Consider the following 10,506-nt stretch of genomic DNA (forward strand, 5'->3'; position numbering starts at 1 on the left):
TTTCCCTTACTTTCTCTCATGTATTCTTGGAGAAGCAGTTCTTAGAACCAAGGGTATTGGTCCTGTCCTCTGCCAATTTTCTAAATGTGAAGAATCAGCAGTGCAACCATGTATCCTCACACTTTTATTTTAATAGCCATTAATTACTGTCAGCTGCTCACAGAAGTGACTAGTTTAGCTACAGAAAGGTACATTTACATTTTACATTAAAATAATTTTATTGCTTATAATTAAATAACAATTAGTCTTTATTTTGAAAACCTTGTTCAGAATATAGAGGATATTTCCTGATTCTTTTTAATATACCTAATTCTATATCTGAACATTGTTTTTTTTCCTGCAGGGCTCGTGCAGTTCGCTTCAGACAGGACAATAATGAAGCTGTTGGAGGATTCTTCTCTCAGATTGGGCAGTTATATATGGTGCATCATCTTTGGGGTATTTTTTCTTCCTTCATTTTTGTGTTACTGGGATTTCATAGTTCATCACTAAATAAGTTATACAGTAAAGTATATCTCAAGTCAGAATCTTAAACACTATCTCAAGTCAGTAATCTTAAACACTGTAGCAGATTCAAACGTCACAGATAAAGGTAAGTACTGGCTATCTAGAACAAGAGGTCAACAGCAGAAGTGTCCATAGACTCGTGGCATTTTGGTAAGCTGATCATCCAAGCGGTGATCATGGTGAAATGAGTGACCAGGGGAGAAGGAAGATGATAAAGTGACTAAGTGTCTTTTACAGAGTCGTCCTAACCTCCCTTTTTAGACACTTACCACTGCTCCCTCAGAGACAGTCTTGCATTTACCCTGAGAGACAGTTCCCGGATGCAAACTCACTGCCTGCTTTGGGTCTGGTTCCATGGTCCCAGAGGCCCTTCTCCTTTTGCCTTTTCCATCTTTGGTGTCTTTCAAACCTGACTCAGATATTCGCACCCGCCCCCCACCCCCAGAAGTGAATGTCACTCTCCTCCTGAACCAAGTTGTCACAGCTGTGGCTATTTGTGTTTCTCCCTGCTAGAATAGGAACTGGGTCTCATTAAAAGCTTGGTATAAATACTGCCAGAACATTCTGGGCACATTTGTAAATGGATATTAAAAAAATGAAAAGCATAACTTATTTCCAGACCATATCAATTAACTAAGGTGTTCATTTGACCTGTTTGGTCCTACCAAGTGCCATTCCCTGTCAGCCTGGTGTGTTAGTGTGTCAGGCTTATAAAGATAAGGTGACCTGTCTAATGAGGAATAAAGCAAACATGAATGACATGCCACAAGGCAGTGTGTTATCAGTAACACAGGAAGTTATATTCAGGGTACTCCTAACACTTAAAGGTATATCAAGTCACCCGTATTAGGAAATAATCAATAAAAGGTGGAATATTAGCTAGACTTCAGGATCTGGGTGGGATTGACAAGTAAAGGTGGGAAGGAAAGGCTGGAACAGTGATGGAAACATGGGAAATTATCAGTGTTCAAAAAACTACGAATAGCTCAGACCAGCTGAATAGTAGACTATCTGCCAGGGACCTAAGTCTGAATAAGTTGACACAAGAAAAGTAGTATTTACATTGTGTTGCTGGAACAGCTCCCCCAACGTTCAAGGTGTAGGGAGAAGACCCTCGCTCTCACCAGTCATTGTCTCGACCAGGTGCTCATCTCAGCTACACACAAAGGGCTTCCCTGGCATTTAAGAGATTAAAAACCCTGTACCAAAATGTAGATGCCACAAATAACCCTCAGCTCCACAAAATGTCAGGGGCAGCATTGTCCTAGGGTTTTTCGCTAGCTGACATTTAACCTCATAAGTATCAGAGCTGTCAATTTGAAAACAACTCTTTAAGAAATGTGTTCTGTGTCCCTGCCTTTTACAGTTATATTAAATTGAATTTAACCTTTATGAGTTTGAGGTAGGGGTGAAGTAATTTTTAATTTTTAGAGAGTATATGTTTTGTCCACAGAATATAAACTGAAAAGTCACACCTCTCCCCCTTCCTTTCCTTCCTCTGATGCTGGAGTGGCCTTTGAGGGTGGCTCCTGCACATCCTCCCATTCATATTCCGTACATGAAGTACGAGAGTGAGCACAGGGACTTGATGGGTCAGGATCACCATGTGCTTTCGTTCCCTGGCAGAGGTCACGCCATGCACACACTCTGTTCACATCAGTGCCTTTCAGCATGTCTGGATAGAGACTCCTAGGTGAAGGAGGTGGAATTGCAAACAGGCAGGCACCAGAACATGAATGGCAAAGCTCTGACAAAGGCTGTGGCAAGCACAGGGCAGAGCCCTTATCTCCACCCTCTGGGGAGGACTCGCTTCCCAGAACAACAGCAAGATGAGGAGTAGTCCACCAAGGTCCTCCTCCATGCCCAGATGCAGAAGCCAGGAACAGCGCTGTGCTTTAGCATCCAAGAATAGCCACTCTCTTTTCTTAGGCAGTGCCCTTCTCTACCTACCTTTGTTATCCCTAGTCATTGTCCCAAATGTTCACTCTTCACTTTCTACTGTATAGAAAAAGTATTGAGATCTGCAGAGATGAATTCTGAATTTCCTGCCTCTAATACCAACTCCCATTTTTTCATATTTTTTGAGAAAGAGAACCATTTATCAAGCACCCTAGTGTATTGGTTATTCTACTCATCATTCCTTTACTCCTTAGAACCACCTACCACAATTGAGATACCTGTGATTCATAGATGGTAATAAGTCAAACAACCCATAGCTATTTCGTATCTGAGCCAGGCTCAGACCTCGGTGTGTCTGGCTTCAAAGCACTCGATGCCGTCCCTCCTCTACCCTCCTCAGGGTTTGGCTTCACCCATTTCCTCTACCACCACCCTACCTGGGGCCTCCTTCCCTCAGTATATGAACATACTCAAGTGCCTGCCATATTTTAAAGCTTCCTCAAACCCAAATGTCCATTGATGGATGAACGGATATATATAACATAGTATATACATACAACAGAATGTTAATCTACCATAAAAAGGAATGAAATTTCAGTACATGCTACATGCAACATGGATGAACCTTGAGAACATTATGCTAGGTGAAATAAGCCAGACACAAAAAGACATTGTATGATTCCACTTACATAAGTTACCTAAAATAGGCAAATTCATAGAGACAAAATGTAGAATAGAGGTTACTGGGGGCTGCGGGGGGTGGGGGCGGAGAATGGGATGTTATTGTTTAGTGGATTCAGAGTTTTAATTTGGGATGATGACAAGGTTTTAGAGATGGATGGTAATGATGGTGGTACAGTGTGAATATACTTAATGCCACTGAATTTGTACATTTTAAAATGGTTATAATAGTAAATTTTATATTATGCATATTTTACAATAAAAATTTTTTAAATTAAAACAAAAAGGCCTGCCCAACCTGTATTCCCTGGAAGGGATAGCTCATCACAGTACACTAGTCATGTGCCTGACCTCAGTGAGAACACTGCTTCTTGTCACATGAATGTTAAAAGCGTTTTTCTCCATGTGCTAAGAGGTAAAAGATTTCTTTTTCCTTCTACTTATCAGCATCTTCAAAACTTTATGTAATAAATTTATAGTCTATTACTAATAAAGGGAAATTTTGTCTTTAGATGGTTAAATTCCTAGGCCTACAAGAGTAGATCCTCTCATAAGGGAAGGAAGCCCCAAAACGAAAATGTGTCCCAAAACAAAAAGTAAAACTGAGCGGGGGAACCCTGAGTGATCTTTTAGTCTTGACTGAGACCAACACTGGCACTGTCGGGATGCCTAGGAGGCATTTCCCTCGTGAGTAGTTGGAAGGATCTTGCCCAGGTTGGGATTCAGAAACCAAGGCACCCAAATGAGATGTCTGAATTCTACCACATGGCACCTCTGATGCCTTTGACCGTGCTCTACCCACCATCTGGAGCACCTTTCTCTTCTATTTCTGTATATTGATGACATCGTTTTCAACCTTCAAGACCCACCTGGTCAAATCACACCTGCCAGGCAGCTTTCCCAGTCTCTTCTCTGTTCTCCTTGTGAATTCTGTTCTTGAGGATACCACAGTACTCAGCAGGGATCGACCTTGCTTTTACTTGTTCACAATTATCCCAGCTTAGTACTAAATTTCCAAGGTAGTCTCTTTGAGAAAACTAGCTGAACTGAATCAATACTTAATGAATGTAAGTAGAATGTAGAGTATCATGTTTGGTTTAAGTTGTTTCTTCTGTGGTTATTTTTAGCTTACAAGGATCTTCAGACGAGAGAAGATATACGGAATGCAGCATGGCATAAACATGGCTGGGAAGAATTGGTATATTATACAGGTAATATTTTAACAGGCATAAACTATTTAATCTCTCATCTTACTGTTTTATGACCTCGCCCCTTAAAGCTAATATGTATTTTTTTTAAAAATAGTATGTTGCTCTAGACAGTGAATTATAAAGTTGGGGGAAGGAGAGAGAGTCAAATTTTTCTTTAATAGTTACGTGACTTTTTTTCAATAAAGAAGAGTATTCTTTTCATGAATGTATGTTTTCTGGTACAGTTTTCAGACCTTTGTGTGCTGTTAATTTTACATCATTAATTTTCTACACGTCTACATTTTCTGAAAATGTATAACAAATTTTTTCTAAGCTTTCCCTTTCTCAAAATTGTTCATTAACAAAACATTAATACAGCAGTTAATTTAATACAGCAGGTAAAAAGAAATTTTGAAAATTAATTTGGTATTTACTTATATACCTATACATGTATGTGGGTTCACCCACATACATGTATTCTATGAAATCATGGTTGCTTTATTTTTATAAGAGAACGGTTGGGCTGAACAACCAGCGATACCAATACTGGTATAAGTACCAACCATGCTGCATGTCAAGTACATTTAAGCCCATGTACTACCAAGAAAATCAAAGAATAATTTGTTCTAGAAAACATATATTTTAATTTAAAAGTATCACATAATTATATGTGACTTTACTGCTTATTGTTATACTTTCATCGGTTCCCAGAAGCATATTTTACTCAACAGTGAGTTTTATAAGTATACAGTGTATCTGTTCCTTTGTAGGGTACTGTCAAATGCAGTATTACTTGGTTTTATATGAATTTTATTTTAGTTCAAAGAACTTTTCAGGAAAACACCATTTTTCTCATAATATGGGTTTTCTTAATTTCCTATAAAACACATCTCCAGACAGAATCTGTTTTTTTACTTGCAATTTTTAAAAATTTATTTTAATTAGTTTCAAGTATACAGTACATGGGTTAGATATCTATATAGTTCATAAAACAATCTCCCCAATTGCTCCCTCCCTCCCCTGACCCTCCACCTACTCAACCTGTTAATGCTAACTGCATTCCCTATGCCGTGCTCACCATCCCCGTGACCATCCTTCAGCTACTAATTTGTACTTCTTTAACCCTTCATCCCATTCTTCCAACCCCCTCCCCTCTGACCATCACCAAATCATCCACTATAATTGTGTCTATTTTTGATTACTTTGTTCTTTTTATTCCTCAGATTCCGCATATAAGTGAAATCATATAGTGTTTATGTCTGACTTAAATACCTTCTAGGTCCATCAAAGCAATATCTTTTTCCATTTCCTTCCTTTTAGTCTGTGTGTCTTTTAATCTGAAGTCTCTTATAGGCGACATATAGGGGTCTTGTTTTCCTTTCCATTCATCCACTTTTTCTTTTAGTTAGAACACTTAATTCTTTTCCATTTGAGGTACTTATTGATAGAAAAGTAGTTGTTACCATTCTTTATTCCTGTTTTTGATACATGTTTTTTCTTCTTAAAGAATTCCCTCCAACATTTCCTGTAATACTAGCTTGGTGGTGATAAATTCCTTTTGTTTATTTTTGTCTGAGAAGCATTTTGTCTGTCCTTCAACTCTAAATGATAGCTTTGCTGGATAAATATTCTTGGTTGTAGATCCTGGATCTTCATCACTTTGAATATTTTGTGCCAAGACCTTCTGTCCTGCGAAGTTTCTTTTGAGAAATAAGTAGCCAGTCTTATGGGTGCTCTCTTATAGGTAACTGGTTTTCTCTTCCTGCTTTTAATATTCTTTCTTTGTATTTAACCTTTGGCATTTTAATTATGATGTGTCTTGATGTAGGCCTCTTTAGATCCTTGTTTTTTGGAATTCTCTGAGCTTCCTGGGGTTTTATGTCCATTTCCTTCACCATGTTAGGTAAGTTTTCCATTATTATTTCTTCAAACAGCTGTTCAACATCTTGATTTTCTTCAGTTACGCCAATCAGACGGATATTTGGACCCTCAATAGTGTCCCATATGCTCCTTAAATTATTTTTATTGTCTTGGCATCTTTTTTCTTGCCATTCTGATTGCGGGTCCTTGGCTTTCCCATCCTCTAGATAGGGCATTTGATCCTTTTCTTTATTCACTTTTATTCCTTTGTTTATTCCATTTAATATACTTCTCAGCTCAGATAATGTGTTCTTCATTTCTGACTGGTTCCATTTCCATTTTTATGTTTTTTATCTCTTTGTTGAAGTTCTCACTGAATTTGTCTACACGTCTCAAAGTTCATTAAGCATCTTTATAACCAGTGTTTTGAACTCTGCATCTGTTAGATTACTTAACTCCATGATATCTGGATCTCTGTTCTGTTCTCTCATGTGGTTTCTGCTTCTTTGTCTTTTCATTTTGGCTGCCTTTCTGTGTCTGTTTCTATGTACTAAGTAAAGCTCCTACGTCTCCCAGTCTTATTAGTGTAGATTTGTGAAGCAGGTGTCCACTGGCACAGTCTGAAAGGGGTTCAGCTGCAGGTCAAATTTAGCCCAAGCCTCTGCCCCTCCAAGGCCACTTGTTAAGATTCAACAAGCAATCCACAGATGCTGTGCTTGCAGTTGCCTCAAAAGGCCACACCAGAAACCGAGTCCAGCTGCCTCCAGCGTGAGTCTAGGCGCTGCTCAGCAAGGAGCACCTGACTCACTGAGGATAAACCTGGGTGTGACTTGGGTGGGGCCACGAGTTGCAGGAGGCTAGTTTTCAGGGAATCCTCTGGGCGGAGCGACCTCTGTTATCCAGTTTGATGACATCAGAGCTATGGCACACTGGGAGTGAGGAGGGCTCAACAAGGAACAGTGGATACTGCCAGTACTTCTCTACAGAACGAGTCTTGCCTAGGCCCTCACTCCAACAGTGTCTCCCTGTAAGTCCCTGGTGCCTCCTGCACGCAGCCAAATAGGCACTGGTGCTCAGAGCAAAAATCTGTCGCAGCGAAAATCCGCTCATGGACGCAACCCCTTTAAGAGGCGTCTGCCGCTGCCGCAGCCTCTGTCTCACTCAGCTGCTCGAGACCAGGCAGCACCACGTCCTCGCCCCATCCTACCTTCTGCCGTTGCAGCATGATTTCTTGGATTTCTCCCTAGTTGTATGGCTTGTTCATCAAGATCCCAGGTGATTTTTCCTTGCTCTCGTTCCTTGTTTCCATCGCAGCTTTGATTTGGTCGCCAGAGGGAAGAACAGAGCCTCTATTGTCTACATCATTTTTTTCCCCTCAGACAATTTGTTTTAATTTTAATAACATCTTAAAGGTAAAGGATTCTAGCTGATTTCCCACTAGCTTGTGTGTTTCTGCCTCTGAGGTCAGTCCAGTAATTTTCCAATATCCTGTTCTGTGATTTCAAGCAGCACAACTTCTGAACAGTCTCAGCAACTTATTTGTTAGTATATATTTACCATATTCTGGTTTGAAAAAAACAAGCACAGTAATCTTGATCTTGTTTTCAGTTCCACTTATTCAGGAAATGGAATCCAGAATCATGATCCCATTGAAGACCTCGCCCCTCCAATAAAGCTACAGAGTTTAAATGTGCCTACATAAATTTATGTGACAAGTATTTGTCATAAATTAATTTTAATTATATATCAAGTGAAAAACACTGAAATGTAAACTGCTGTATATAGCTTATGAGACCTCTCTTCTTTGAAACTTACATAATTGCAAGAAAGGAAACAATTATAGTTTGATTGATTGTAACAGTGCTCTATAGTTCTCTTGAAACATCCCTGTGTTGAATATACCTTATAATACTGAACCACCTCTCCCCACTCTCTGGGAAAAATGGGCTCAGATTAAAATTTGAATCAGCTTTAAATAAGAACCCATGAAAAAAAAGTTAGCCATTTCTTTATAAAAAGAAAATCTGTTTTATAATTATAGATTTTTAGACAAATTTCTTGTATAAGGAAGAAATACAAATTTTGTCATGTTTCTCTAGCAGTTTTTTTGAGCCTCAGACTAAGAACACATTATGAGTGTACTCAGTACCTGAATGTTTTAATTCACTATCATTTTCAATAAGTTGAATAAACAACATGTCATTACTAAGTTGGTAGTGGCTGCCAAGATATATTTAATCAGAAATTCAGCCTTCATATAGTGTGTTGTAATGTCTATATGAGAGGAGAAAAATGGCTTGAACCTCTATATGTGACATTGAAATGAACACCCTGAATAGCATTGATTTTTATTTGTAATATTTATAACAAAATGAGAAACACTAGAAAAAGGTGTTAATATTTTGCAGTCATTCATGACTGCAGGTGTTCTGTAGTTAATAGTCTGGTAAACTCACACTTCCACAATCATGTATGAGGAGTGGTGCATGTTGAGATTTAAATTGGTATAAAGCTGCATACTTTGTCTAGCTCTGTTTGATTTAGTCTTTTTAATATAGTGTGCCGAATTTGTGACTGTAATCATGTAAAAGTCCTGTTGAAATGAAAAATTATGTCTGACCCCCAAATAATTTATGTGTAAAAGTATGAATAAATATCACATAAAATGTCAAATTTTACATGTGAATGATTTTCTCGAAGACACAGAAAAGTCAATAAAATCCTAATTTTCACATATTACGTGTTCGCAGTCTTTTTTATGAACTTACGCTGAGAATGGCTCTGTCACTCTTGAAAACTAGCTTGTCCCAGTTCAGTGTGCATATATAAAACATAAATAAGCTCATCAGCCTCTCCCTTTGGCCATTAGATAGAGTGTTATGGGGAATGGGCATTAGTGTACCAGTGCATAGTGTCATGGTGTTTGGGAGTTGAGGCTGCCAGCAGAAGAAGCAACTCTTTCAAGTCCAGGCTCCATTCCTTGCAAAGTACTTATCCTCTTTGGGTTTGAGTGCCTTAATCTATAAAATGGGGAGATCGAATCCCATAACCTTTAAGATTACTTCACCTCTGAATTTCTGTAACTGACTCTTCTTGATGCTGTGGGAAGCTATAGGTATGGAGAAACCAAGAAAGGAGAGTGAAAACCACCAGGGAAATAGGAAGAAACTCAAGAAAGTGGGATATCTTAAAACCCAAGTGAAGAAAATTAATCAAGGGTAAGATCACTTGTGTCAAATGCTGCTGCGAGGTTGGATTATATGAGATCTGAAAACTGATCATTAATTTAGCAACATGGTGACTTTTAACAGGAACATTCTATTATTAAGCTAACGTCAAATTATTGCTTTATTTTAGAAAATCTTTTTATTAAACCCCCTTAGAAGAATGAATTGTGTTATTTTGTCCCACTATTAATTTTCAGTGGCAATACTCAAAACTTCCAAATTCATTTTTAATTATCATTCATGTGATACCTGCTTTTTAAAAGCCCTGTTATAACTTCGCTCTCCTCCAAACTAACTTGACAGAAACTGCTTTTCTCTTATTCTCACAACTGCCTGTGAAAAATCCTTTTTCAGTTCTACATTATACTTTACTAAATTTATACTTTCAGTTTCTTGCTGGGACATAGTAGATGTTCAATAATGGACTTCACGAATCATTAGAAGAGATGAAGGAAGAAGTAAAAGAAGGAAAGGGAGAAAGGAAAGGAAGGAAAAGAAAGTATGAAGACTACCAGTTCAAATTAGAAAATACATGGGACACAGAAAGCAGAGCAATGTCTTTATTCATGCTATTTTTTATAAAAGTTCTAGAAATATTTAGAAATTAATATGCATAGATAAGCTCAGTAAATACAATTCAAAAGGAAGACATAGAAATATGTTCAAAATTGGAAACTATGGTCAGCAAAGTGCTGAACAATCCTCTAGTAATAAAACTCATACTTTTTCCATAGTTCAGTGACCATTAAGAATGAAACTCTTGATAACTAAGGATGTAAAGAAGAAGCCATATCAAGACCAGTAGGAGGAGCTGAGACACGAAACAATCGTCCTACACCCACCTATGGTGGTTGAACATTCGGAGGGATATCTTGGCTGCAGAGGTCTCCTGAAGAAATGAGGAGCCCCAGCCCTATACTAAGGCTACCCAGCTCAGGGTTTCAGTACCAGAAAGGAGTCCCCACAAATTGTGGCTGTGAAAATCAGTGGGGATTCCGACCATCTGAGAGAGATGGAAGGCAACTTGAAACCCAGACACCCCTTAAAGCAAAGCTCCAGAAGAATAATTCAACAAAATGGAGACGAGCAATCTAAAAGATTCACAGTTCAAAACATTGGTTATAAGGATGTTTAAGGAACTT

At 38.4% G+C, this 10,506-nt stretch overlaps 1 protein-coding gene across 2 annotated transcripts in view; it reads left to right on the forward strand.

Annotated features, from left to right (window-relative positions):
- Window positions 1-8,876, forward strand: part of NIPSNAP2 (nipsnap homolog 2) — a 32,431-nt gene extending 23,555 nt beyond the window's left edge. For both annotated transcript variants that reach the window (XM_039848920.1, XM_039848919.1), the window contains 3 exons: window positions 344-438; window positions 4,215-4,298; window positions 7,746-8,876. In XM_039848920.1, coding sequence (XP_039704854.1) covers window positions 344-438; window positions 4,215-4,298; window positions 7,746-7,810 — 244 coding nt within the window. In that variant the 3' untranslated portion in view covers window positions 7,811-8,876. The remainder of the gene's footprint in view (window positions 1-343; window positions 439-4,214; window positions 4,299-7,745) is intronic.
- Window positions 8,877-10,506: the final 1,630 nt, after the last annotated feature.

The sequence above is a fragment of the Pteropus medius genome, unplaced genomic scaffold (genome assembly GCF_902729225.1).
Source record: "Pteropus medius unplaced genomic scaffold, Ma_sr-lr_union100, whole genome shotgun sequence".
Taxonomy (NCBI): Eukaryota; Metazoa; Chordata; class Mammalia; order Chiroptera; family Pteropodidae; genus Pteropus; species Pteropus medius.